The sequence below is a fragment of the Pezoporus flaviventris genome, unplaced genomic scaffold, assembly GCF_033815535.1.
Source record: "Pezoporus flaviventris isolate CSIRO_AGI_PZ_B2104156 unplaced genomic scaffold, CSIRO_AGI_Pfla_v1 ptg000006l, whole genome shotgun sequence".
NCBI classification, from domain to species: Eukaryota; Metazoa; Chordata; class Aves; order Psittaciformes; family Psittacidae; genus Pezoporus; species Pezoporus flaviventris.
The window spans coordinates 502,091-529,328 of NW_026892554.1; the positions used below are offsets into that span (position 1 = coordinate 502,091).

At 64.2% G+C, this 27,238-nt stretch overlaps 4 protein-coding genes across 8 annotated transcripts; 2 read left to right on the forward strand and 2 right to left on the reverse strand.

Annotated features, from left to right (window-relative positions):
• Positions 1-1,370: 1,370 nt before the first annotated feature.
• UNC45A (unc-45 myosin chaperone A) lies at positions 1,371-7,005 on the forward strand. 2 transcript variants are annotated; one of them, XR_009742093.1, is made up of 18 exons: positions 1,371-1,737; positions 1,848-2,023; positions 2,115-2,207; positions 2,371-2,538; positions 2,793-2,961; positions 3,128-3,298; positions 3,395-3,566; positions 3,776-4,076; positions 4,195-4,289; positions 4,353-4,494; positions 4,672-4,812; positions 4,979-5,106; positions 5,293-5,359; positions 5,488-5,601; positions 5,987-6,102; positions 6,207-6,316; positions 6,393-6,552; positions 6,704-6,834. XR_009742093.1 is itself a non-coding variant. In XM_061446475.1 (18 exons), exons 2-18 carry the CDS (start codon positions 2,012-2,014, stop codon positions 6,962-6,964), a joined length of 2,424 nt encoding a protein of 807 aa, XP_061302459.1. In that variant the 5' UTR covers positions 1,380-1,737; positions 1,848-2,011; the 3' UTR covers positions 6,965-7,005. The 2 variants fall into 2 exon arrangements, 1 of the variants encoding a protein (XP_061302459.1); XM_061446475.1 differs by having other exon boundaries at positions 1,380-1,737; positions 6,207-6,324; positions 6,397-6,552; positions 6,704-7,005.
• A 260-nt stretch (positions 7,006-7,265) lies between these two features.
• On the forward strand, positions 7,266-13,214 carry RCCD1 (RCC1 domain containing 1). The gene is made up of 7 exons (XM_061446485.1): positions 7,266-7,439; positions 7,877-8,213; positions 11,512-11,633; positions 11,729-11,833; positions 11,901-12,053; positions 12,127-12,156; positions 12,856-13,214. The coding sequence occupies exons 1-7, from the start codon at positions 7,283-7,285 to the stop codon at positions 13,161-13,163; spliced, it is 1,212 nt and encodes a 403-aa protein (XP_061302469.1). The 5' UTR covers positions 7,266-7,282; the 3' UTR covers positions 13,164-13,214.
• An 817-nt stretch (positions 13,215-14,031) lies between these two features.
• On the reverse strand, positions 14,032-19,834 carry PRC1 (protein regulator of cytokinesis 1). Its single transcript, XM_061447470.1, has 14 exons — positions 19,766-19,834; positions 19,356-19,583; positions 19,038-19,160; positions 18,460-18,693; positions 18,210-18,380; positions 17,903-18,052; positions 17,504-17,651; positions 17,245-17,381; positions 16,900-16,995; positions 16,606-16,752; positions 16,094-16,204; positions 15,722-15,832; positions 15,147-15,332; positions 14,032-14,198 (listed from the first exon to the last, which is right to left on the reverse strand). Exons 1-14 carry the CDS (start codon positions 19,832-19,834, stop codon positions 14,121-14,123), a joined length of 1,989 nt encoding a protein of 662 aa, XP_061303454.1. The 3' UTR covers positions 14,032-14,120.
• Positions 19,707-27,199, reverse strand: VPS33B (VPS33B late endosome and lysosome associated). Of its 4 annotated transcripts, none has more exons than XM_061446477.1 (23): positions 27,078-27,199; positions 26,901-26,981; positions 26,760-26,821; positions 26,545-26,662; positions 26,324-26,391; positions 26,057-26,102; positions 25,651-25,745; positions 25,205-25,337; positions 24,774-24,870; positions 24,554-24,631; positions 24,225-24,298; positions 23,809-23,895; positions 23,641-23,731; positions 23,385-23,459; positions 22,671-22,735; positions 22,508-22,562; positions 21,783-21,829; positions 21,448-21,580; positions 21,195-21,268; positions 20,595-20,696; positions 20,443-20,518; positions 20,259-20,375; positions 19,707-20,128 (listed from the first exon to the last, which is right to left on the reverse strand). In XM_061446477.1, exons 1-23 carry the CDS (start codon positions 27,171-27,173, stop codon positions 20,049-20,051), a joined length of 1,950 nt encoding a protein of 649 aa, XP_061302461.1. In that variant the 5' UTR covers positions 27,174-27,199; the 3' UTR covers positions 19,707-20,048. The 4 variants fall into 4 exon arrangements, with proteins under 4 accessions (XP_061302461.1, XP_061302460.1, XP_061302464.1 ...); XM_061446476.1 differs by having other exon boundaries at positions 26,760-26,839; XM_061446480.1 differs by having other exon boundaries at positions 19,708-20,128; positions 25,205-25,309; positions 26,545-26,594.
• Between the last annotated feature and the right edge of the window lie 39 nt (positions 27,200-27,238).

Genomic DNA, 27,238 nt, shown 5'->3' on the forward strand with positions numbered 1-27,238 from the left:
AACACACACACACACCCCCCAACACACACACCCACACCCCAACACCCACACCCCCTCACACACACACACTCAACACACACATACACCCCCCACACACACACACTCTCCCCAAAACCCCCCCCAACACACACATCCCCACACCCCCCCACACACCCACCCACCCACCCCCCAACACACACATACACCCCCCCAACACACACACACCTCAACACACACACACACACACCCCACCACACACACACACCCCCCACGAGGTCGCACGTGGTCGGTACCGGCACCGCCGGGCCGCGGGGGGGCGCTACATCCTCCTCCCGCCCCCCCCCCGCCCCATCCCCGTCCCGTGACACGGGAGGTGGCGTCCGCGTTCCCCGGGCGATCGGCAGAGACGTCACGGGCGCGATGGAGGCGGTGGCGGTGGGAGCGCGGGACGGGAACCGGGACGGGAACGGAAGGGGATGGGAACAAGACGGAGCGGGGACGGGAGGGGACAGGATGGGATGGGATGGAACGGGAACGAGACGGGAGGGGAGGGGACAGGATGGGATGGAACGGGAACGGGAGGAGAGGGGAACGAGACGGGACGGGACAGGATGGGATGGAACGGGAACGAGACGGGACGGGAGGGAACAAGACAGATAGCACGGGGGCAGGACCGGGCGGAACGGGACTGCGGCTGGCTGCTGTGGGGGGCGGCTGTACCGGGGGGGGTTGGAAGGGAGCAGCGCCGGAGGGCCCGGCTGCCGGTGCCCGGTGCGATGGCGGCCGGCGCCCAGGGCCCGTCCGGGGACAGGCGGTGGTAGCGGGGCCGTGTCCCGGGGCTGCCGCCCTTGCGGAGCCGGGGCCGCGCCCGTGCCCCGGCGCGCCCGTCCCAGCCGGTGCCCGTCGGCAGGTGACGGCGGGGCAGCTGCGGGAGCGGGGCAACGCGCAGTTCCAGGCGGGGGACCACGCCGCTGCCCTCGCCGCCTACACCGAGGCGCTGAGCCTGTGCGAGGCCGGGCCGGAGCGGGCCGTGCTGCACCGCAACCGCGCCGCCTGCTACCTGAAGCTGGTGAGAGCGCGGCGGGCGCGGCACCGGGCGCTGCGGGGACCTGCCCGGCCGCCCCAGCCTGTCGGGGCTGCCCGGCCCCTCCGCCCTCGTCGGCGCCTCCTCCCGCCGGAGGAAGGCCCTGGCGGTCCCAGGCTGGGTGCCCGGGTGTCCTGGCAGGGCACTGCCTGGCGTGCTCTCTGCTCACCTTTCCTCCCGGCCCTCCCTGCTGTCCCGGGCTGCCCCGCATCCCGGGTGGGCTCTCGGGGCCAGGACGGGGTGCTCCTGTCCATGCCTGTGCTGGGTGTGTGCTCCGGGCTGCTCTGCCCACAGTCACAGCATCTCTGATCTCCCACTGTGGGACTGTCTCTGAGGCAGGAGGGAAGCACAAGGAACTTCAGGGGCTCTAGTGGACCAGGAGCACTTGAGAACCGTCGGGGGCCATAGGGCTACTTGGGAACCCCATGAGGGTTGTGTCTGGGGAAGGATATGATGTCCTGCTGGGCTGGCTCACTGTCCCCTGGACTCTGTTCCCATCTTCCAAATTCACAATCCTTTCCCAGCTCTCCTCTGTAAAGCCGTGGGTGCTGCCCCTGCCCACACCAGGCCAGACTGAGCGAGGGCTCACGGGCAGCGCATCGGGCATTTTCCTCTCGCTGATTCTCTGTCTCTGCAGGAGGACTACGCCAAGGCGGAGGCTGACGCGTCTAAAGGTACTGTCGGTGGTGGCTAGCAGGCGACCGGCCCCTGTGCACTGCCTGCGTGGGCACTGGGGAGCAGGAGCAGCCCGGGGCCTTTGCGAAGGACCCCCCTCTCCCTGCAGCCATCGAAGCGGACGGCCGGGACGTGAAGGCGCTGTTCCGCCGCAGCCAGGCGCTGCAGAAGCTGGGCCGCCTGGACCAGGCTGTCAGTGACCTGCAGCGGTGCCTGAGCCTGGAGCCCAAGAACAAGGCCTTCCAGGAGGCCCTGCGCGCCCTGGGCAGCAGCATGCATGAGAAGGTGAGCGGGGAGGCAGCGTGGGGGCTGCCCCATGGATGGGTGGGCTGAGGGAGACGGTGAGGGCTGAACTGCTCTTTCTGCTCTGTCTCAGATGAAAACCATGTCCTGCACGGACTCAAAGGTAGAGCAGATGTTCCAGATCTTGCTGGATCTTGAAGAAAATGATGCGGACAAGAAGCAAAAGGTTTGAGCTCTGGGGAGCGGAGGCTTGGCTGAAAGGCGAGGGGGGGGAGGAAGGGGTTGGCTGAATGCTGCTGGGTTGAGGATGGGCTTCCCACCATCACAGCGTGCTCCCTGGGGAATGCTCTGTTGGGTGGCTGCCTTCAGACACGACTCTCTCTTCCCAGGCTGCGCAGAACCTGATCGTGCTGGCGCGAGAGGAGGCCGGAGCAGAGAAGATCTTCCAAAGTGATGGTGTGCGGCTGCTGACGCAGCTGCTCGACACGGCCAAGGCTGACCTGATGCTGGCGGCCCTGCGCACGCTGGTGGGGCTGTGCTCCGGGCACCGCTCCCGGGTAGGTCCTACCATAGCTCAGCTCTCGTGTGTGACAGGGGAAATGGGTGCCGGGGAGGCTGCGGAGTGTGACAGGCAGGGGAGTGTCACTGGCCTCTGCCTCCAGCCCTGCCGAGCACAGGAGCTCTGGGCTGTCACCTGCCAGGCCTGAGGTTGTGAGAGCCTTGTTGTAACTTGGAACTGTCCCAGTGAGGTGCTGGGAAGCACCATGGCTTCCCCCAGGTCTCCAGCTGACACCTGTGCTGGTACTTGCAGACCACAGCCATCCTGGCGGAGCTGGGGGCCCCTCGCCTCTCGGCGGTGCTGGGTGTGGAGCACGAGCAGGTTTCCCTGGCTGCCTGCAACCTTCTGCACGTGATGTTCGACTCCCTGAAGGAGGGGCTGCAGAAGGACTTCCGTGGCAAGGAGGACGCGGTGGTGCTGGGTGAGTGCTGCCTGCTGCAGAGCCAGGGCTCTGGCCCAGGGTTAATGTGAGGTTGAGCTGGAATTCGGGAGCCCTTGGTCATGGCAGCATCTCCTGCCAGCCCTGCCATGGTAGGGTGAGGGCTGTGCCGGGGGTGCTCACTGCTGGGCACTGTCTCTTCTGGAAGATTCCTCCAAGGACCTGAAACTGCTGATCAAGCACCTCCTGGAGCTGCTAGCTCTGGAAGGGGCCTCTGCGCACGGCCGGGACAATGCCCTCAACCTGCTCATCAAGGTCGTGCCCAGGAAGTCACCAAAGGAGACCAACAACAGCATGAGCCTGTGGGTGATCGACCAGGGTGAGCAGAGGAGCCCGCAGCGTCCCGCCAGGCTTCGCACCCCTTTGCCTCGGGGTGCCTGCCAGCGCTGAGGTGTGTGTCCTCGCCTTCTCCTAGGCCTGAAGAAGATCCTGGAGGTGGGAAGCACAGTGTGTGGCAGCCCGGGCAGCCTGCCCGTGACGGAGAACACTCGGATGAGCGCCTCGGTGCTGCTGAGCAAACTTTACGATGACCTGAAATGTGATGCTGAGAGGGAAAACTTCCACCACTTGTGCAAGGACTACGTGAGGTGAGCCTGGGCGTCCCCGGGGCAAATGGGGCTTGGTCGCATGCAGCAGCACCCCTACCCCAAACGTTTTTGCTCTCAGTGGTAAAAGCAGGTTGTAAGTTCCACCAGTGACCGGCTGTGCTGGGTTCAGCAGCTGGGGCTGTGTGTGGCCGGAGGCAGTGGGATGCATCAGCCTTACCCCCCCCCCCCCCGGTGTTCTCGCTGCACAGGAGCTGGTTCGAGGGGCAGGAGCTGGTGGGGAAGCTGCGGGCCATCCAGACAGTGTCGTGCCTGCTGCAGGGCCCCTCGGACGCTGGGAACAGGGTGCTGGAGCTGGAGGGGATCATGGATGGCATCCTGTCCCTCTGCGCCTCGGTGCGCGAGGCCCACCAGCTGGTAGCGGTGGAGGCGCTGATCCATGCTGCCGACAAGGCCAAGCGCGCTTCCTTCATCACCGCCAACGGCGTCAGCCTGCTCAAGGAAATCTACAAGCACAGCGAGAGGGACAGCATCCGCATCCGGGCGCTGGTGGTGAGCACCCCGTGGCTGCTGCTGGCTGCGGCTGCTGCTGGCTGCGGCTGCAGGGCCTGGGTCCGCAGCGCTGTGCCCCCGGTGCCGCGGGGCTCACGGGCGCTGCTCCTGGCTGCAGGGGCTCTGCAAGCTGGGCTCTGCCGGAGGCACCGACTTCAGCATGAAGCAGTTTGCCGAGGGCTCCACGCTGAAGCTGGCCAAGCAGTGCCGCAAGTGAGTAGGGGGGCAGGGAGTGGGGGGCGGGGGGGCCGCAGCCGCGCTCACGGCCCCTTGCAGGTGGCTCTGCAACGAGGCAATGGACGTGGGCACACGGCGCTGGGCTGTGGAGGGCCTGGCCTACCTCACCTTCGACGCCGACGTCAAGGAGGAGTTTGTGGAGGACAAGGCGGCGATGCAGGCCATGTTCCAGCTGGCCAAGGTGCGTGCCGGCGCTGCGGAGGGCTCCCTGCGCTGCGGAAACGTGCTCCGGGGTGGTGGGGCTCACGCTCGGGGGCTGGGGAGTGTGGAAGCGGCGTGTGGTGCTGGGTGGGCTCGAGGCCTGTCCTGTCCTGTCCTCTCCATCGTGGGTGTGATGGGCGCCCTGTTACCCCTGCAGTCGGAGGACAGGAGCGTGCTCTACGCTGTCGCCTCCACCCTGGTGAACTGCACCAACAGCTACGACCATGAGGAGCCAGACCCCCAGATGCTGGAGCTGGCCAAGTATGCCAAGCAGCACATCCCAGAGCAGCACCCCAAGGTGGGCAGGGCACGGCGCGTCTCGGGAGCACGCAGTGGGGCAGATCCCGGCATCCTGAGGGGGACAGGGTGTCCCTGAGGCCTTCAGGGGTGAGGCTGGGGACCTCGCAGAGGATGGCAGCAGGTGAGTGGCAGCGAGCTGAGCGCTGACCCTGCCTCTGGGCCAGGACAAGCCTGACTTTGTGAAGCGCCGGGTGCGGAAGCTGCTGACGGCTGGGGTGGTGTCGGCTCTGGCCTGCATGGTGAAGAGTGAGAACCCGGCGCTCACCAACTCCTGCCGGGAGCTGATCTCCAGGTATGGGCGAGCTGGGGGGTGGCAGAGAGGGAGCTGGGTCCAGAGGCTGCTGGTGTCCTGCTGCAGCCTCCTGTGCCTGTGGGCAATGCAAGCTCCTGGGAGAAGAAAGGGGACGTCTGTGGTCTGGTGCAGCCTGTGCCCGCTGCGGGTGTCTGGGTGCTCCAGCTGCTCCCGCTCTGCCCCCAGAGTGTTCCTGGCGCTGGTGGAGGAGGCGGAGGACCGGGGCGGTGTGGTTGCGCAGGGAGGAGGCAAGGTGAGGGTCAGCCCTGCTGTGCTGCAGCCTGTGGTGGGCTCTGGGCAGGGCTGGCTCTGCAGCGGGGGGCACCGTGCTGGGGCCGTGATGAACCAGCTGCAGCACTGCTGCTCTGCCTCTGCCTGCAGGCTCTCATCCCGCTGTCCCTGGAGGGCACCGAGGTGGGGCAGACCAAGGCAGCGCAGGCCCTGGCGAAGATCACCATCACCTCCAACCCAGAGATGGCCTTCCCTGGAGAGCGGGTGAGTGTGGGCTGGGGCTGGGGCTGCTGGGCAGGGGCCCTGTGTGGGCAGGCGGTGGGAGCAGGGCCACAGCAGGGGCTCATGTGGGAGCAGCAGTGGGCCTGGGCTTTTGGCTCAGCCCACTGGGAAAGGGGTCAGCAGCTCCAGGGCTGTTGATCCAAGGTGGGATCTGCACTGTCGTAACTGCTGGAATGGCTTTATCCTTCCCTGGGGAGCAGGAGGTGGAAGACCCTGGTGTTGCCCACAAAGTCCTGATGGCCTAGGCCTGACCATGGGAGCAGCTGTGCCCTCAGGCTGGGCTCAAGGCTCCCCCTGGTACCCCTAGTTCCACGGGCACAGCCCCGGTCCCTTGCTCAGGGTTTGAGCCCTGCGCTGCTCTCCACAGATCTATGAGGTGGTCCGGCCCCTGGTGAGTCTTCTGCACCTTCAGCGCACAGGCCTGGAGAACTTCGAGGGGCTGATGGCATTGACCAACCTGGCTGGCATCAGCGAGAGGCTGCGGTAGGGGCAGTGGAGCTGGGCTGAGCCTAGGGGGTGGCGGGGGCCTGTCCATCCCGGCAGTGTGCTGCCCTGGGCCGGGAGCGCTCACGCTTGCCCTGCTGCAGGCAGAAGATCCTGAAGGAGAAGGCTGTGCCCATGATCGAGGGGTACATGTTTGAGGAGCACGAGCTGATCCGGCTGGCTGCAACGGAATGCATGTGCAACATGGCCATGAGCAGGGAGGTGAGGGCCGGGCCGGGTGTCCGCTGGGCTCCTGGTCTCCCACATCCCACCCACCCTCCTCCTCCTCCGCAGGTGCAGGAGCTGTTCCTGGCTGAGGACAGTGACCGGCTGAAGCTGATGGTGCTGTACAGCGGGGAGGAGGACGAGAAGCTGCGTCGGGCGGCCTCGGGAACTCTGGCCATGCTGACGGCCCTGCACCCCCCCATCTGCAAGCGGATCCCCCAGGTGGTGAGTGCCCCGCGGTGGGCTGGGGGACCCGGGGAGCACCGGTGACCCATGTTTCCTCCCCTGGGAGCCAGGACAGCCTGTCCTGCCCCGAGCCTGACCGAGCACTGGCGGGGTGCGGGGGGCAGTGCTGAGGGCTCCTGCCGCCCTGCAGACAGTGCACTGGCTGGAGATCCTGCAGGCGCTGCTGCTGAGCACCAGCGTGGAGCTGCAGCACCGCGGGGCCGTGGTGGTGATGAACATGGTGGCGGCTGGGCGGGAGGTGGCTGAGCAGCTCATGGCCAGCGAGGTGCTGGAGATCCTCTCGGTGCTGGCCAAGGACAAGGAGAAGCCGCGCGTGGCGCAGGCGGCCAAGGAGAGCCTGGCTCAGGCCGTGGCTTACGGCCTCATCAAGCCCAACCCGGAGCAGTCCTGATGCCCGGGGCTGCCCGCACTCGCTGCCGCACGCGCTGCTCCGGGGCGTCCCGCACCTGGCCGGTGCCCCGGGGCGAGGGGAGGACGATGGGGATCACCGCCGCCTTTGCCACCGTCTGCCTTAACCGGGAGGACCGGCCAGGCGCGGGCCCCCGCGCGGCTGAGCCCGGCACGGCGGCAGGTCCGCCCGGTGACACCGCACTAAAGCTGCTCTTGGACCACGGCCCGGCCTCTGTCCCTCCCTCCGCCGCCGCGCCGCCCCCGGTGCCGCCTCCCGGTACCGCCCCCCGGTACCTCCGCCTCCCCCCCGACTCCTGCAATGGCGGCTCCGCGCTGCTCGTGGCTCGTCTTCGGTTTCAGCACGGAGGAGGCTGCGGGGGAGCCGAGCCCGGGCCTTGGCCCGCGGCGGCTGGAGCCGGGCCCGGGGGGGATCCGCCGCGTGTGGCCCGCCTGGAGCTACGTGGTCGTGGAGACCGGTGAGCGCCCGCCCGGTGCTGCCCCCGGCCCGCCCGCTTCCTCCCCGTGCCGGTCCCCTCGGTCTGTCCTGATCCTGGGCCCCCGGGAGGGACCCTCCACCTCCCATGGCGCCGGCTCCCCGGGGTTTCCCGTTCCCCGTTGCCTCCGCGGTGCCGGATGCACGGGACGGATCCCCCGTCCCCCTGCGGCGCCAGTCCGTCCGGGATGTCCCTGTCCTCACTCCCAGCCCCGGTACCCCGAGGATGCTGCTCTACCCCCCCGAGCCCCGGGATGCCCTCCTGCCCTATGGGATGCTCCCTTCTCCCCAGTACCGCTGATACCCCGGGATGCCCCCCTCTCCGGTCCCCCCGCTCCGGTCCCCCGAGGTTCTGCTCCCACTCCCCCGGGCTGACCCCGTTCCCCGGCCCCGGTTCCCCCTGACGTCCCGGTCCCGCAGGCGCGGGGCTGGAGGTGCGGAGCGCGGGGCGGCGGCGGCGGCTGCGGGGCTGGTGCGAGGCGCTGCCCTCCGAGACCCACCTGGTGCTGCGGGGCGCGACGGCGGCGCGGGCCTGGCGGAGGGGTGCGGGGCTCCGGGCGCCCTCCTGGAGCCGGGCCCTGCCGCGGGGCCCCCCCTGGCACCCGCTGCCGCTGCTGCCCGGGGGCTTCGCGACGCCGCGGCCGCCGTTCTACAGCGCCTTGCCCGCGGGGCTGCGCGCCCGGCGGCTGGCGCTCGGCAGCGAGCACGTCCTGGTGCTGGGTGCCAGCGGGGAGCTCCACGCGTGGGGCGGCGGCAGGTGAGCGCGGGAGGGTGCGGGGGGCGGCTTCCACCCTGTGGGAACCGTGCGAGGGATGGGGGGGTGCGGGGGGGCTATGGGGATGCAGGGAGGGATATGGAGGTGCAGGTGGAATACGAGAGTGCAGGGGGGATATGGGGGTGCAGGAGAAGGGAGGCAGCACAGGCAAAAGGTACGTGGTACGTGGGTCTGAGGTTAAGGACGTAGGGGCTGGGGGAAAGCTGGGGCAGGGATGCATGTGGGGATGGATGCTGAGTGCATTACCCCATGATGGGGAGGTGCAACAGGGATGATGGGGGGCTTACAGGAAGGACTGTGGGGGTGCAGGTGAGAGGATGTTGGTGTTGGGGTCACTCACCTCAGGGTCTGAGCCGCCAGTAGCTGTAGGCACAAGACAAACGGGTTCAGGTTTCTGTAGTGTGGACTCATCAAGGGGCTAAAATAATCCAGTAAAGTGCTGACACGACCAGTAGTGTAACTGAGGAGCGAACATCACTCGTGGCTTTGTGGTCCTATTGCTGTCCCTGGTGCTACACATAATTACTGAGCTAGGATTAATAACTTTGAAGTCATTTCAGTTACATACAACTGCTGTTGAGTTACAGCACTTCCCTCCCTCCTGCACTGAGGGTGAGTTTGCAGGTCTGTCCTCGGTGCTAGGGATGGGGCGTGGGTGCCTCAGGGATGAAGATGGGGGTGCAGCTGTGTCCCAATACTGGGGCTCAAGCCTGTCTCCCCATTTCGGCTCTCTCACACCATGTCTTTAGGCCAGTAGCATGATGGAGGGACTGGTGTGTTGTCCCAGGTGCTTGCTGTTCGTTGTTTGTCCCGGTTTTGCTGCCGGGCACATAACCCTTCTACCTGGTCTTGCAGCGCTGCTCCTGCACTGCCCGGCACTGTACATGCAGGGTGGTGGCAGGTATTCTCCTTATGGGGTGTGGTACCGAGTGTAACACAGCTGGAGGTTTGGGGTCTGCCCCATCAGCCTGTCACACAGTGATGTGCAGTTTGCAGCTCACTTGCAGCCCCCAGGTTTTTATTCTATAATGCACTTTCCTGGGCCTGCCTCTCTTCTAGTCTCAGGTTCTCTGGGTGCTGTGGGGTTGCTTCACCTTCACTGGGTGCCCAGCTGAGGTTGTTGGTCCATCAGCTCAGCACAAACATCTCCTTCCCAGGGGCAAAGGATGGCCAGGAACTGCATCTGTGCCTCACCTCATCCTTCACAGCGCAGGGCTCAGCTCCTAAAGGGGCTACAAGAAACCTGGAGAGGGGCCTGGGACAAGGGCCTGTAGGGACAGGCCAAGGGGAATGGCTTTAACCTGCCCGAGGGGAGACTGAGATGAGCTCTTAGGCAGAAGCTCTTCCCTGTGAGGGTGCTGAGGCGCTGGCACAGGGTGCCCAGAGAAGCTGTGGCTGCCCCATCCCTGGCAGTGCTCAAGGCCAGGTTGGACACAGGGGCTTGGAGCAAGCTGCTCCAGTGGAAGGGGTCCCTGCCCGTGGCAGGGGTTGGAGCTGGAGGAGCTTTAAGGTCCCTTCCAACCCAAAGCAGGCTGGGGTTGTGTGGTTCTATGATCCCTCTCTTCCTGCTCCACAAAAACCCCAACTGTTTGTTTCTGCAATGGAGGTTGGTGCTGTTTGTCAACACTTCAGTGCAGGGTTCCTCTGCTACAGCCCCACAGGAGGGGAGTAAACCCCTTGGGAAAAGCGTCCAACCCGTTCCACTTGCCCCCAGTTGCACTTGGATGCGGTGAACAGTTTGGGGGCTGTGTCTGCACATGTGGCCCCATGTCCACTGTTTTCCCAGCAGAGGAGGGCATGGCTCCAGCCCATCCTGCCCCTCTATCCAGCGATTCCTGCTGCTGCCGTTGCCCCGAGGCCGAGCTGTGGGTGTGCATTTGCCAGCACGGTGCTGCTTCCTGCCCGTGCTGTGGGCAGGAACGCTGTGTCACAGTGGGTGACAGGATCTGTTAGCTGTTCACATTCACAGGGTGGAACATGCTTTCTTTGCTACTTGTGGAATACACAGAACCCACACATCCCCCCTAACCCCCAACAGGCGGTTGCAGGCAGCAGAGCTGCCCGTCACCCTCCCGTGGTGTTCCCCACTGGCTCGGGAGCGTTTGCTCCCCATTCCCTGGTTTTTGGTGACTGGGGCTTGGCCTGCAGCTCCTCATGGCAAACATCATGCTCAGTTTAAAGCAGCGGCTGTTGCAGTTGCGGACACTGCGTTGTCTCCTTCCTGCTTTCCCTTCAGAGGAAAGGATTCCACACTTGTGAGCGGGTATTCTAGGATTGTTTTGAAAAGCTGAATGCCGTGGTTAAGCTTTGCTTATTTGGCAAGGCTGAGAATCCTCTCACATGTCCCGATGCCGTGTAACAGCCCCTCAGTAACAGCCCCTCTGGGTAACAGCACCTCTGGGTAACAGCTCCTCAGTAACAGCTCCTCAGTAACAGCCCCTCTGGGTAACAGCCCCTTGGTAACAGCCGTTGGCTGGCCCTGCTCAAGCCTTCATAGTCCCTTTCCCTTTTCAGTCAGGGAGCGCCTGGAACCCCTTCCCCTCTGCTGCCAGCCCTTTGCTGCCTGCTGGCTGTGGGTCTCAGCCATGCCAGGAGGTCCAGCCCGGTGCATCTTTGCCATTCCCATGAAGCAAAGGGAGAAGCCTTTCCAGCATCATGGCATCAGCAGGGTTTTGGCATCCTGTCCTGCCACTGACGCTCCCCAGGGCCACATTCGTGTGCTGAATGGGGCTGAGCTGTTTATTTTACTTTCACAGCCGCATCCAGCTCTTTCTGCTCTGGGAGCAGCTCTGACAACTGAAGCCCCTGGTGTGTTCTGTCCCCCTTGCTCACCACCAGCCCAGTCTGTAACTGGGCTCTCAGGATGCTGATCCTTGTGCTGGGCAGCACCAGCCTGCCCGGTGCCAGGAGCTGCAGGCACAGTGTCCCATCCCAGTCCCGGCGTGCAGCTTGCGCTATGGGGACACCGCGCTGCCGGTCACTGGCTCAGCACAGCCCGGATGAGCTCAGTGATGGAGAGACCTCCTCGTGAGCACATTTACCAGTTCAGAGCAGTGCCGTTGGCCGCAGCAGCGGTACAGCAGTGCAGACCTGTCTCAGGCACGGTGCTGCAAGCAGGGGCCGTGAGCCCCCACCAGCCCCATTGGGATATGGCCACGATGGGGGCCCCAGGGGACCGGGGCCGGCGGCAGCAGGGTTCAGGACCGTGGGCTCACGGTGGGGCCGGGAGCTGAGGGCTGTGGGGGGGGTGGGTCCTGTCTGTGTCCGTGTGTTCCCGCAGGCACGGGCAGCTCGGGCACGGGACGCTGGAGTCGGAGGCGCAGCCGCGGCTGGTGGAGGCGCTGGCCGGGGTGCCCATGGGGGCCGTGGCAGCGGGCGGGTGGCATTCGGCCAGCGTCAGCGGTGAGGGGCTGCGGCCTGCAGGGCCCCGGTGTGGGAGCCCCTGAGCAGCAGAGGGGCGCTCAGGGCTGAGCCTGACTGCTCCCCCCTCCCCGCAGAGGCAGGAGACCTCTACATGTGGGGCTGGAACGAGTCGGGGCAGTTGGCTCTGCCCTGCAAGGCGTTGGCTGAGGAGCGGGCACAGGGCGAGGACGCGGGAGCAGGTGAGGGTGCTGCCGAGGGTGGTGCTGGGTGCGGGCTGCGGCGCCAGCTGAAGGTCGGCACTTGCAGGGGCTGCGGCGCTGAGCCCGTGCCAGGAGCAGCCGGCGGCCGAGCCCGCCACGTTCATCTCCATCCAGGCACTGCCGGCGCTGCTGGACCTGCCGCAGGAGGCCGAGGTCAGCGAGGTCAGCTGCGGGTCCCGGCACACAGCCGCTGTCACACGTGAGTGCCGGGGCAGGGGGGCTGCGGGTCCCGTGCTGCGGGCACCGGGTGACGGTCACTGTCCTGGCTGCAGGAGGCGGCGAGCTCTACACCTGGGGCTGGGGTAAGCGATGCCTCTGGGACGGTAAAACCCCCCCGGACCAGCTTTTGTTTTGTGCTTCCCTACCATTGACTGCTCTTGGTTCTTAAATGGGCATAAGGAGGACGTGGAGCTGTTGGAGCAAGGCCAGAGGAGGCCACGGAGCTGCTGCGAGGGCTGGAGCAGCTCTGCTCTGGAGCCAGGCTGAGAGAGCTGGGCTGGGGCAGCCTGGAGAAGGCTCCTGAAGGGGAGACCTGAGAGCAGCTCCAGTGCCTGAAGGGGCTGCAGGAAAGCTGGAGAGGGGCTTGGGACAAGGGATGTAGGGACAGGCCAAGGGGAATGGCTTTAACCTGCCCGAGGGGAGACTGAGCTGAGCTCTTAGGCAGAAGCTCTTCCCTGGGAGGGTGCTGAGGCGCTGGCACAGGGTGCCCAGAGAAGCTGTGGCTGCCCCATCCCTGGCAGTGCTCAAGGCCAGGTTGGACACAGGGGCTTGGAGCAAGCTGCTCCAGTGGAAGGGGTCCCTGCCCGTGGCAGGGGTTGGAGCTGGAGGAGCTTTGAGGTCCCTTCCAACCAGTCTGGGATTTCATTGCCACGAGGTTTCAGAGCAGAGCACTTGTGCTCCCTCCCAGAGCCACTTGTACGGGATGCTCTCACATTCCCTACCCCAAGCACCCTCAGGGGCAGAGGCCCCAGGGCCACACATGGCCCCACTGCTGTCTGCAGGTAAATACGGGCAGCTGGGACACGGGGACGAGGCCAGCTCCGACCGGCCCCGGCGCGTCGAGCACCTGGTGACCGAGGGGCTGCGGGCGGAGGCAGTGGTGTGCGGGCCCTGGACCACCTATGTCTGCGTGCGGGAGCCCCCGGCCCCCTCCAGCACCCCGGCTGCCTGCGGTGAGGACCCCACTGCTGCTGGAACCAGCCCTGGCCCCACTCTGCCATCAGCCTCCCAGGACCGGACCTGCACGGACTCAGTCCCCCAGGAGCTGAACTCGGAGCCTGAAGCGGGGCTGCAGGTGCACAGGGGCTGAAGCCAAGCCCAGGCTGGGCTGGAGGTATTTATTACATCTGCTTTTATAGAATGGCTGTGGTGGTGTTTGTGCTGTGTCCAAAGGATGGCCCCAGCTTAACCCTGAGCCCACCGCTCCCCCCCAGCCACACACACACATACACACACACATTTATTATTCCAATGAACAGTATATACAGTTACAGAGCAAGGAGACAGAACCTGGAGAATAAATAACAGTGAGTGGGGGACTGTAGTGATAACAAGGTGCAAATTAGTCATGATCAGGGACAGACACATCTGCACAGAGCTTCCTTAGCAAAGGTGCAACCAGGCCCCACGGCTGTGCTGGGCCCAGGTCCGTGCTGTCCCCAGCCCAGGGGAGGCAGTGCAGAGCTCACCCTGGGGGTTGGCCAAGCTGCCCCCTCCTGTGCACAGGGACCAAAGCCTCGTCCCTGTCCCACCGCAGCTCCCCTCTGCTCCAGCAGTGCTCAGGCACCAGCAGGGTACAGGTCCTAGGGCTACAGGAGCTCCAGGGGAAGGCCAGGTCCGTAAAGGGCCCTACCGCTCCCCCTGGACCCCCACCACTGCTTCTCCCCCCGGGGAGAGGTGAGGCCCAGCGCCTGGGGGCACTCCCACAAGCCTGCTGGGATGGCGAGGAAGGCTCTGCTGATGGACAATAGCTACAGCAGTGACAAAGGGGAAAAGCCCAGGAGGAACGGCACCGAGGGCCCGTCTGTCCCAGAGCATGCTCAGCAGGGCAGAGCCCACACACCTGCTCACCCCAGCCACCCCCCTCAACGTGACCCCTTACGAAGCCTTTAATGACGAACGTTTGCAAGCGTTTCCCCAAATAAAAGCAAGTTTTTAAAAGTGCCCCCTCAGGACCCAGCCCCGCGGCACAGGATGCTGTGGGCACGGGGAGCTGGGCTCTGCCCGAGCAGACTCACTGCAGCGGGGAGGAGTGGCAGGCCAGGCATCAGCAGAAGGCAGTGGTGGTGGTGGAGTTGAGGACGTGGGAGCCGCTCTCAGATCTGGAGGCCTTTGAAAGTTCGCGCTGTGGAAACAAGAAGCAGGAGCCAGGTCAGGTCCCAGGTCAGAGCTGTCAGAGCCCAGCAGCACCACTTGTGCCTCAGCAAAGCAGGAGGACAGGGACAGTCCTGCCCGGTGGCCGGAGCACAGGCAGAGCTGGCAGGAACCTGCCTCCATCACAAACCAAACCAAACCCAACCAGCCCCATGCCCTGCGCCTGAGCCTGGATCAGCCCGGCAGCAGGGTGAGTATCTCAGCATACCCCAGCTTAGCTGCCACCAGGCTCGTGGCCATTTGGGGTCAGAGCTAAAGCTTGGGCTCAGCCCATGCTGAAGGGTGGGGTAAGAGACCTCCAGCCGGCCAGAGATAGCAGAGCCCCATCCAGGAGCAGGAAGCACCCTCCCCACAGCTGAGGCAGCTCTCAGCACACTGCAGGGACCAAGGGAAAGGGAAGAGAGATGCCAGGGTCCCTCTGCAGGGGACAGCGAGCAGAGCCCCAATGCAAGCGTGTGACAGATGAGACCATGCAGGCAGCAGGAAAAAGCTTCCCTTGCTTGGGGGGACCAGGAGAGCTCCCCTCCTCTCTCTCCTGCTGCCTGGGCTAGGACAGCAGCAGAGCACGGCTGCTGCACCCCCCAGGGAGGACAGGGAGCACCAGCAGCCCCAGAGCACCCTGCACTGGGGGACCGTGACCATAGGGACAGGGGAAGGACTCTGCTCGAGACAGCCCCAGCGGCAGGGCTGTTCCAGGGGGCCTGGGCTGCACCTCTCGTGTGGCTGTGGCTGCTCCCCAGTGCCTGCTCAGGGCCCTCCTGGGACATGGGCAGGGCTTGGCCTTGGCCACCAAACCTCAATTTTGAGTTCTCGCTGTGGAGCCAAAGAGCTGCTGCCCCGTGGGGTGCTCTGGGAGGGGGGAGCACCCCCCCCTTGTGCTGCCCAGTGAAGGGAGTCGGGGGGAGAAGAGGTGAATTACCGCAAAGTCAGAATAGGTGCTGGGAACAGAATTAATGCTCTGGTTACGCTGGGTGGGGGCTCTGGGGGTGCACCCACCGCTCAGGGCGGTTCCGTTCAGCTGTGACACGTTCTCCTTGTTCCGCTCCCTGTGCCCGGGACGGGGCGGCCTGGCGGCGGCACGGCCGGGGGTCCGAGCAGAGCCGACCTGCGGGAGAACCCACACGAGAGGGGCCACAGGAGTGAGGGAGCAGCGGGTGCTGGCAGCACCGCAGCAGCTCCACGCTGCAGGAGCCCTGCAGGGCACTGGGCTGAGCCCGGGGACATGCAGCAGCACTCGTGCATGTTGAGGGTCCCCCCCAGGCGGCAGGCTCAGCACTGAGCAACAGCAGAAATGGGGGCTGGAGGAAGAGCTCCTGGGTGCTGTCACCACCCTCCTCCTCCTCCCTCACACCCCAGGAGCACCCCGCCAGGGTGGCAGCAGCCCGGCCCAGCAGCACACAGACACAGAGGGGCTGTTGCAGGAGCGCGGCAGAGGAGCAGTGAAGCCCAAGGAGACAGCAGAGCTCACCCCTCTCCTCCCGGGCAGCTCCTTACCTTCCCTCCGGAGGGCGGCAGCTTAGACTTTGGCGAGCGGTGGATGGCTGCCCCGAAAACCGAGCGCACGGTGCTGTTGGGTGTCACGCTGGAGGTGGAATTGCCATTGAGCTGCAGGGAAAGCAGAGCCCGTGTCACACACGCCTGCACCGTGCTGGGGAAGCCTGGGTGCAAGCGCTGGCTGTGCAGAGCCTCCAGAGCACAACAGGCCCCTTGGCCCCAGGGGAACAGGTGCCCACGGCCGGGGCCTGCCCCCAGCTTCCCAAACCCCACCACATCTCTGCCCAGGACCAAGGGCAGCCCCAGTCCAGGCAGGGCTGTGGTGACCCCGCAAGGCCCAGCATAGCCACGCTGCTGCACACACAGCTTTACCTTCCGCATTTTGCTGGGGGTGTGGGGGCCCAGCACCCGCCGCTTGATGGGTGTCTGTGGGGTGCTGCCGTACATCATCTCTGCCTCCATCTGCCGGCTCTTCTTCAGTTGCTGTGTGAGACACCAGCGCTGACAGCCCAGCCGAGCAGCAGCGCAGCTTCTGCCAGCCTGGACCAGTCAGCCCATGGCACAGCCATGCAGCAGCTGTGTCAACAGGTTTACAGGTACCCAGAGCCAAGGGGCTGCTCTGGCACAGCTGGGACCAACAAAGGGGCTCAACACACACACAAACACTGACAGCAATGGACACCAGTCCTGCTGTCACAGAAAGGTGGCTGCACACAAAGCTGCTTCCAGGCAGAGAGTGAGAAGAGAGAGCAGCGGCTGGGGCAGCTCCCAGCCCGGCATGGCAGGGCCACCAAGACACCTGCTGAACCATTGGTGTGCAATGCACCATCAATGAGCTGCTGGCATGCAGTGCAGCAGAGGCTCACGTGCAGCCCCGCACTCACCCGCTCCTGTTTCTCCTTCTCTTTCTCCAGGTGGTACAGCTGCTGCTGCTCCATCATGTACTCCATGAACTGCTGCCCCCTCATCAGGAAGGGCTCCTCCTGCTCCTGCTCCCAGGCCTGGACCCTGCTCTGCAGCTCCTCCTGCAGCTGATGAGGACACAAGGGCAGTGTAGAGAGACTGCCCCCAGAATGGGGAATCCCTGTGCCCAGGGACACACTGCTGGCCCCGTGTGCTGCGCTTGTCTCAGTGCTATGGAGGCCTAGCTATAGCTTCTTCTCCAGGGCTGAACCTACCTTGGAAAGTGTCTTCTGCAGCTTTGCTCGCTGCTTCTCTTCTTTCAGCAGGTTTCCCCCACGGTTGGCAAAGCGACTGGGATCAGATGCTTTCCTCTGGTACAGGCGAGAGGTCAGGAGAGAGCCCAACACACACCAGCCCCAGAGGAACAATCTCTGCTGCAGAGTCCCTAGCACCAACCACAGTGCTCCAACAGTGCCCCATCCCCTCCCCTCACCAACACACCGGGGTTCTCAGTGCCTCCTTGGTTATTCCCAACAGCACTTTGCACATAGAAGCAGACGTGCGCACTGGTGCTGACCTAGCCCCGAGCCTGGCAGAGCACACTCCTGCCCGGACAATACCTCCAGCTCCAGGAACAGCTTCCAGTTCTCCTCCCATTTCTGGACAGCTCCAAACAGATCTTTGTGTGCTTCATAGTAGTTCTTCATCTTCTGCACCTCAGCATCATGGAGCTCAAGCAGGGTCTCTGTATAGTCTTCTGCAGAGAATACAACAGCATGTTCAGGAGGCAGCCGGGATCCCAGCTGCGAGCAGAGTGCAGCCCTCGGGGCAGCACACAGTCCACAGGGGAGTCAGCAAACAGGGAGAACCAGCACCCACCGTCGTAATAAGCGCTGAAGCGTTCCCTCTGCTCCTGATTGTAGAAGCATTTGTCCCAGTAGACAGCCAGCTCTGCCCGGATCGCCTGAACCACAGACTTCATGTTCTGCAGCTTCATCTCCTCCAGCTGGTCCGCTTCCAGCTGCAGCTGCCAACAAGAGCAGAGCACAGCCTTAGAGAAGGCAGCATAAAAAAAGGAACAGAACAGGATTTATCTTCTGCATAAACCACTTTCTAAGCCAAGGCAGTTGCCAACAGCAAATCCCAGCTCCCACAACAAGGGCAGGACTTGTCCTATTTGCTTTGCACCCAACTGTGGGAAAAATCTCCACTCAGGAGTGTGAGACACAGAGCTGCTGCCCCCCACCCTCCCACACCGAGGTACAGGATGGTCCTTACAGCTTTTATGGTTTTGGCCCTGGACCCAGCCATGTGCACTGCCGAGGCCACTCTCTCCTCCTCAGGGATCTGCAACCGCTCCCAGAGCATGAGGATCCTGGAGCGCAGCTCCACACACACGGCTTCGTTCAGGGACCGTTGGGCTTCCAGCTGCAAGGGGACAGCTCCAGCTCAGCGTGGCCCCATGGACACGAGCGGATGCTGGCTCACTGGCCTCAGAAAGCTCCCCTGGCACTCAGGCTGATCACTGAGTGATGCCCATTGACAGCCCCCACTGTGAGCGGCACTGCCTCAGCGAGCCAAGTACCTGCTGCAGCAGGTGCTGGAGGGCAGCAATGTTGTCCTCAGACAGACAGAAAGCATCCTCGTCCTCACACACCACCTCCCGCTCAAAGCTCGTGTCTGGAGTGTGGTCCAGCTCCTCCATGAGGAGGATGATTTGGCGCTTACTGCTGACAAACTCCTCTCGCCGTTTCTCCTGGAGATGAGGAACAGTGTCAGGAACCAGTGAGCGCCTTGTGTGCCCCCTGGCAAGGCCCTCGCCCCATCCCCATTACCTTTTCGGTGGTCAGGGAGGCCACGTGGCGCCTGTAGCAATCCAGGTCCTCCAGGCTGGGCACAGCATTGCTGTCGATGCTGAATGGGGCTGTGCAGAGGATGCTGCAGAGGTCTTGATCCTGTTCTTGCAGGGTTTTGAGCTCCTGCTTTCTGTCCCTTTTCTGCTTTAACATCACTTCCACGCGGGCACGCAGATTCTTCTCCATCTGCAGGATGGTACTTTCTTCCTCTGCCTGCAAGAGCACAGACATCAGCTCTTGCAGATCTGACTTGCAGCTCTCCTTAAAGTTCTTAAACAAAACTTAAGACTCCTTAAATGAAGACACAAGCCCTTGTGCTGAGTAAGGGGCTCCCCAGTAAGGCACAAACACAGCAGCAACACACAAAATGAGATGCTACAAGGCCCCTGCCCTCCTCACATCCATCTCCCTGCGAGGAGCCACAGAGCCTCCAGCCCTAGCAAGCATCAGGAAAAAGGGTTCTGAATGAGCTCCGGCCTCCCTAGGACGCCAGGCAGAGGCCAGACAGCAACAGACTGCCGCCAGCAGGATACCGGGAGAGGGAGGCAGCACCTCACCTCAACGGGGTCCAGCTGGAGCTCCTTGCAGAGAGTGTCAAGCTCATTCCGGCAGAGGGCGATGCTCTTCAAGAGACGCTTCTTCAGGCCCTCCTCCTCCGCCACCATCATGTCCAGCAAGTTCTGCAGCACGGCCGCGGTTAGAGGCGGGCCACGGGGATGGAGAAGGGAAGGGGCAGGGAACCGGGGCTGTAGAGCGGGCCCACGGCTGGGGCCGAGCCGAGGGACGGCCCCGGGGGAGCCCCGGCAGCGCGCGGCCAGGACACAGCCTTGGCCATGTCCCCGTGTGCTCGCTCCCGGTTGGGCTCCAGCCCTCACCTTGATGTGCACATTGACGGTGCAGATGCGCTCCAGGCGCTGCTCCTCGGAGATGCCGATCTCGTCCCAGATATTCCGCAGCTCCGCTATGGCTCGGTTCAAGTACGACACGGCCTCGGCCTCCACCACCTCACTGCGGGCACCGGCACAGCGACATGAGCGACCGCCGGGGCCGCGACGACACAGCCCCCTCGGCACCCCCTCCCTCCGCCCCGACCACCGCCGCCACTGGCCGGGGCCGGTCTCGGGCCACGCCCCCGCCGCCAACCCCCCGCGGTCCCAGTGTGTCCCCGTCCCCCCCCCCCGATGGTCCCGGTGCCGGTGCCCCCCCCCGCCGCCGCCCCGCACCTCTTCCTCATGGCTGCCGACCCGCTCTGCGCGCACCGTTCGCTCCGCTGATACAAACTTGCCTTCCGGAAGCGCTGATTGGCTGCCGCCAGCGCCAGCGTCACCGCGGGCCCCGCCCACAACCGCCGCATTCGCGGTCGGCCCCACCCCAAGCCGGCCACCAGCCAATGGCAGCCAAATCCCTTCGGCCCGTTTAAGCCAATCAGAAGCGGGACCAGCGCCCTCAGGTCACACATAACGGCGCTCCGTGTTTGACGGCAACCACGTGACCGTACGAGGGCGAGCCCCGCCCAAACCGGGACCCCCCCGCTCCCGGTGCCGCCCCGGGAGCCGCCGTTATCGGCCTCAGGCCCGAGCCTCGGTCATGGCCTCCATGACGCGGGCGCTGCTGGTGATGGCCGTGGTCAGGAAGATGAACTTGCACCCTGCGGGAGAGGCCGCGCTGAGCCCCAGCGAGGGCCCGGGAGCCACGGACCGACCCCCGTCCGTCCCCGGGGGCTCCAGCGCTGCCCAGCTGCAGCAGGGAGCCCCCGCCCCACCCCCGGCGGCCCCTACCTCGCTCCTTGCCGAGGAAGCGCAGCGCCGCCATCTCGGAGAAGGTGCAGCCCCCCAGGAACACGGCGAGCACCACGCGCTGCGCCTCCGCCGCCGCGCTGTCCTCGGCCGCGCTGTCTGCACGGGGCACAGCCTGTGGGACCCGCAGCCCCGGCCTCCCCCCCCCGCCCCGTGCCGGCGCTACCTGACACGGAGAACTCGTGCCCGTTGAGCAGCCGCACCACCTCCTCCAGGCCCTGCCAGCCCCGGCGCTCCAGCACCTGCAGCAGGGGCAGGGGTGAGCAGCAGGAAACCCCCGGGCGCAGGCCGGGCTCGGGACACACGTGTGGCGCTCACCTGCTCAATGATCTTGCAGCTCAGGGGCACGTAGGCGCCGCTGAAGACGTACGCCATGTCCCGCGGCAGCTTGAGGTCGTACTCGCCGTCCAGCCGCGGGATCTACAGAGACATGCGGTGCTTGGGGCACAGGACCAAGCCCGCTTGGGGCTCCACCGGCCCCTTTGAGGTGCAGGCAGGGAGGGACAGAGGCTTTGAGTGAGCCTTGCCCCCACCTCCTGCCCCACTGCCTCAGCACCAGCAAACAGAGGGCCTGGGTGTTGAGGGCAGGGATGAAATGTCACCTCACCGCCATCCCAGGACAGAGGCTACAGAGCTGCCACCCCCGAGCCAGGCAGCTACACGTGCTGGAGCAGGGCTGTAGTGTTGGCAGTGCCCAGCCCTCCACTGCACCAGCGGGGCCCAGTCAGGACAGACCAGGAAACCGCAGTGAGCCCCTGTCCAGGGGAGACCCCCCCCTGCCTGGGGTGGCTGCAGCTCTGGCCCCATGCGCTGCATGGCTCCGTGGGTGCTGAGCCCACAGTCACGGGCACAGACAGACCAGAGCTCCTCTGGCACCAGTGGGCACGTGGGCAGAGCAGGAGCCGCATGAGCACGTACCAACCCCAGCTTCTTGCTTATGGCTCGAAAGTTGCTCTTCCTGGCCAAAGAATTAAACGCATCCGTGATCTTTCCTGGAAAACAAGGCAAAGAGAAACAGCTCAGAACCTGTGGGCAGAGACACCCAGAGCCACTGGCAGCAGGGCAGACAGTGGTGCAGGCAGCCCTGCTGCCCCCATGGGCAGAGCCAGCACCGGGGCCACACTCTGTGTCACAGCACCCATGACTGCCATGTGGCTGCAGCCGCTCTCACCGGCGGCCCGGTCGGTCACCAGCTTGCTGACCCGGCTCTCCACTGCAGTCAGAGTCTCCCCAGCCACCTGCTCTGTCAGCAGCCCGATGCGCTTCAGGTTGTGGAAGGTCAGCAAGTGCTCAGGGCCGTAGCTCTGGGGAAGGGGCAGCCAGATCAGAACCGGATCAGCACCGGTGCCACCTCCGTGGGAGGACAGGCTGTTTAGAGCAGCCCAGCAAAGGGCAGGGGCAGGCAGAGCCAGGGGCTGTCCTGCAGAGGTGCCTGAGCAGCAGTAGGGAAGAGAAGCCCCGTCCAACACAAGCCTGTTGTACACTGAGCCACCAGCTACTGCTCACCTGCAGGTACTGGGTTTTGAGGGAGCGATAGTCTTTGGGGATGAGACCTGTGGAAGCAGCAGGGTGAGCTTGTCGTGGTTTAAACCCAGTCAGGTAACTTGTTCACTCACTCCCAGTGAGTGGTGCCAAGCTGACAACAATCAAGGTCCGTGTTCGTCTCCCCCCCCCTCCCTGCACCGGGGCTCTCCCCTTCCCCGCTCCCGGAGGAACGGGGAGGAGGATCGAGAGAGTGCAACTCCTACGGGTTGAGACAAGAACAGTCCAGCAACAAATCACCACCGCTACTATCAGCTAAAACAATGATAAGGGAAAATAACAAGGGAAGAGAATACGATACCACCGGCCAAGAAAACGAGTTCCACCCGGAAGCCCCTGTCCTTCCGGGCAACTCCCAGTTACCCCCCACCCCGGGCATGACGTGCTGTGGTATGGAATACCTCCCCGGCTAGCCCGGGTCAGGCGCCCCGTCTCTGCTTCCTCACAGCTTCCCCTCCTCCCTGGCAGAGCATGAGCCTCACAAAGTCCTTGGTCAGGGTAAACATCACTTAGCAACAACCGAAAACATCGGCTTCACCAACGCTGTTCTCAAAACTAGAAGTCAAAACACAGCACTGCACCAGTTAACACAAAGGAAAAAACATGACTGCTACTGCTGAACCCAGGACAGAGCTCTGTGCCACGGCTGCGGTGCTGCAGTGCCTGCCCCGTGCAGGCGGGTGCCTCACCGTTCTCCGTGATGGACAGGAGGCACATGAGGCGCAGGCTCTCGATGGGGGACACCTATGTGGGAGCAGAGCAGGCGGTGGCAGGCTGCTGCCAGCTCCCCGGTGTCCCTGCAGCAGGACGGAGAGGCCAGGGCAGCCTGTCCCCCGTCCCACCTGGTCTTACCTGCCGGTCAATGTGTTCCTCTATGAAGCTGGTGCTCTCACGGATGTCGAAGCCCTCCAAGAGAGCTGCAGCAGGGCCAGAGGCACCATCACTTCACCCATGCCCAGGGCTGCACTGTGAGCTCAGCCTCCCTCCCCGAGCCTCAGGGAACAGGGCAGGCTCGTGATGCTGTGCCCCTAGCCCACCATTCACCAGCCCTTTGAGGATGTGGCTTTGACCCTATTTAGGATCTGAAGACCCCCCCCAATAAAATGATCTGGAAGTGCTAAAGGGACTACAAGAAACCTGGAGAGGGGCTTTGGACAAGGGCCTGTAGGGACAGGCCAAGGGGAATGGCTTTAACCTGCCAGAGGGGAGACTGAGCTGAGCTCTTAGGCAGAAGCTCTTCCCTGTGAGGGTGCTGAGGCGCTGGCACAGGGTGCCCAGAGAAGCTGTGGCTGCGCCATCCCTGGCAGTGTTCAAGGCCAGGTTGGACACAGGGGCTTGGAGCAAGCTGCTCCAGTGGAAGGGGTCCCTGCCTGTAGCAGGGGCTGGAGCTGGAGGAGCTTTAAGGTCCCTTCCAACCTGAATCAGTCTGGGATTCCCTGTCTTTGACCACACAGGTGTGAGGCTGCCCAGGACCCAGACAAGTGAGGTCATGGGTCAGAGCAGAAGCTGTGGAGCAAGGACTGGGATGAGCTTAGCAACAGATGTGGAACAGAGAACAGCACTCACAGTGTTCAGCCTTGATCATCTCCTGGAAGTCCTGCTTGGTTTTCTTCTTCATGATGGACTCACAGGCACCAATATCTGCAGAGCCAGAGATGGGTATTTGGAGTAACAGGCTCTGCACAGAGCTCGTCCCCCCGCTACAGACACCTGCACCAATGGCCTCCACTCCCCTGCCCACAGCGCAGACCCTCTGCCCTTCTGGGGACTCACAGAGCCCTTCGGGCCCCCACTCTCCCCAGTGCCCAGCCCCAGCTCCTACGCAGGCTCAGCAGGCGATGCTCTTGCTTCAGTCCCTTCAGCTCTTGGGACACGAAGTTCTTCATCTGCTTGATGTCCATGCCGCGGCGCCGCTGCGGGAGGCAGAGCGCGGTGGTGGTGACGCGGTGTGGAGGGACCCAGCGGGTGCCCACACCCGGGTGATGCTCACATCGTACTGTGCCTGCAGGTTACGGGACTTCTGGCTCAGGAACCCGAACACGCTGGAGAAGTGCTCGTTGCGAATCTGGCTGAAGACCTGCAGAGAACACACACAGCGGGTGCTGGGCACGTGTCCTGTGCTCCAGGCACCCGCAGCCACCCGTGCCCAGAGCCGGTGGGTGCAGCAGCGAGACAACGTGGAGTCCCCACCGGGACGGCCAATGTCTGCAGCACCGACTGCCCGGCCCGCAGGGACTCTGCTGGCGAGAGGAGCCCAGCGGGGCCTGCAGAGCATGCTTCTCTGGCCTCTTTACCCTGAGCCATCCCATGCTGGGCTCCAAGGCCCAGCAGCACCCAGCTGCTCCCAGGTCAGGCTGAGCAGGGGGAACCCGCTTCCCTTGAGGCACATAAAGGCCAAATGCTCACCTTGTCCTGGGCATTGAGCAGCACCTTAATGCTCTTGTCAGAAGAGGTGACGTCTGGTCCAAAATCCACGCTCCCTGCAGAGAATGAAGAGCTGCTTTGCGCCAGCAACAGACATGGCCATGCATGCTGGCCCTGTTGCAGCATGCAGCAGAGAGCAGCTGCCTGCCCGCAGCTTGGTCAGGCTATGGACAGCCTCCAGCAGCACCAGATCTGCCTGCAGGGAACAGCCTTGGCCGCAACTCAGTGTCAGGTGTGTGGTACCAGCATGAACACCGGGGACTCCACTACGTACGTGGCTGCAGAGCCCCATCGCCCTCCCGGCCACCTACCACACTTGATGCGGAATGTGTCGTCCACCAGCCCCTCATACACCACCTGGGAGCATAGCGCCGTCACGTAGTCAGTGTCTGCAATGAGAGCCAGTGCCCAGCTGCACCCCACAGCACCTCCTGCACCCCACATCCATCCCACAGCTTCTCCTGCCCCTCCGGGCACGTTGCCAGCCCATGCTGCTCCCCATGGCCTGCTGCCTGCCGTGCTCCAGCCCACCTCTGTCCATGAGGAAGACGTTGCCAATCTCAGGCTTCCTGCCCTGGCCATCGCCCTCGCTCTCCCCCTCCAGGTCCCGCCACAGCTCGTAGCTCATCTGCAAGGGGCAGAGCGTGGCAGCACCCAGGAGCAGGTGCAGGCTCCCATCAGCCTGCCCCAGCCCCAGGCCCTCACATGGGCCACCCAGGACGTGGCGTCCCACAGGGCCCCCAGCTGCAGCAGGCACAGGGGGCTCTGCAGCACCCCAAAGAGCAGCAGATGCTGCTGGGACTCCCCCTGCCCAACCCTGGTGCTGGCCAGGGCACAAAGGACAGCTGGGTTCCCCTCCCAACGGGGCAGGTCCCAGCACAGCCTGGGAAGAGGCCACACAGCTGATGGGGTTTAAGCTGTGCCCTTAAAGGGCCCGGAGGCTTCCTGACGTGTGGCTGTACCTTGGCACATCTGCCGATCCCATAGACCCTGCCAAATGGGCCGTACAGGGAGTTCAGCAACTGCAGGGCTCGAGCGATGGAGTTGATCCAGCGGTGATCTCCCTCCTGCAGGACCACGAGAGCTCTGGGCAGGCTGGTGGGGAGGAACCAGAGAAGCATCGGGGGACTCGGCTGGGAGAGGGCTGGGGACAGAGCATGCCCCGGGCTTGGGCTTCCAGGAGAAATGTGCTGGGATGCCCCAAAGCTGCTCACAGGGAGCAGACAAGGAGCCAGCACAGGGTATGTGTACAGGGGCATCACAGCCCATCGGCGCAGCCACCTCTGGCAAAAGCCACCCTGGGACCGAGCGGGATGTCACTCATCAGCTTTCTGAACAGAGCTGCCCTGTCCCCAGCCCAACAGACAGCAAGGGGGGAGCTGCGTCCTGGCAGCATCGCCGCACTGACCAAGAAGTAGTCACGGAAGAACTCGGGTAGCTCCATGCTGATGATGTCCTCGTCCAGGGGGAGCAGGTAGAAGGACCACTCGTCACAGGTGACATCTGGGTTTGGGACAGGGGAAGGCGATGGTTATCCATCACAGCCCTGGGTGACAGCCCCGAGTGAGAGCCCTGTCAGAGTTCTGGGAAGCAGAGAAGGAGCTTTGCCAGATTTATGGCAGGACCCTCTCTTCTCCCATTGGTGCCGATGCCACGGTGGGCACATGCCTGCAGGCAGAAAGGCCAGAGGGAACCACAGCTCCTGCCCACGCTCCCATTCCAGCACAGGGATCCCGCACTGGGATTCAACGGGAATTCTGCAGGTCAGAGCTACCGCAGGGAGGGGAAGGGGCAGCCACCGCAGCGTCACTCACCACCAAAGACTCCTTCTTCCTCCAGCACCATCTCACAAGCATAAAACTGGAAGAGAACGAGACCCTCAGGGCCCAGCCGTGCTCCAAGCATGCAGAGCCCTGGTGGCGGAGGGATCCTGGTGATGGAAGTATCGTGCTGCTTGGTTTAATTGAACGTTTCTGGGTTACAAATGAAGGACGTTTGGTGTGTATAGAAGGGGGGGAAGGCATAAAGGCCGGCAGACAGAGTGAATGGGGTCACGGGCAGCTGAGCACGGTCACACTGACCTTTTGGGGGCTGAAGATGATTTTGTACTTCCTGCTCCTCCCTGACATCTTGTCGGCATTGACAATATCTGCAGGTGAGAAACGTGCAGAGGCTGTGAAGGCCGCTCGGCCCCTGCCCTGGCACAGCTCCTCCTGCCCAGTGAGGGCCTTAGCACCCCAAGTGCCTGGGGCAGGAACTAAAACCCCAGGCGCAGGACAAGTGTCCTGGGCGCTGCACTCACCAGCGATGTACCGCATCGTTCTGATCCGCGGCCGGACGAGGAAGCAGAACCTGCCATGGCAGAGGCAGTGAGAGGCCCCTTGTGCCCTGGACCCTCAGCAGCTCTGCCCGGGGACCACCTGGTCCAGCAGGGACAGATCTAGAGCACGATGAGGCGCCTGCCCCCCCTCCTGCCCTGCCAGCCCCTGTGCCCCACTGCCACGGTGAGAGACTCACTGGTCGCTGGCGCCGGCGGCAGGCCGGCTCTCCACCTTGTACAGCTTGTCCACCTCGTGCTGCTGCAGGGAGAGGCCGGGCTGTGAGCGGGCACCGGGGGCAGCGCGGGCAACGGGCATCTGCCCGCGGGCCCCGCGGTACCTTGAGGATGGAGACGTTGGCGATGCGGTCCAGGGGGCTCATCAGGTCGGCCTCGATGAACAGGTCCTTCTTCCCGGGGAGCTGCGGGCAGGCGGGCAGGCGGCTCACACCGGCTGCTCCCAGCGCCGAGCCCCCCGCCGGTACCGCACCGACCCCGCCGCCCCCCCGGGCCCGGACCTGCTCCAACAGGTAAATGAGCTGATCCCGCGCCAGCCGCTTCAGGATGCCGAAGTCGGGCGCCTCGGGCGCGTCTCGGCGGCCAGCGGAGGCCATGACGGGGACCGGAACGGCAACCCGCGGCCCCGCCGGAACCCCCGCTCCGGAAGTGCGCTGTGCCA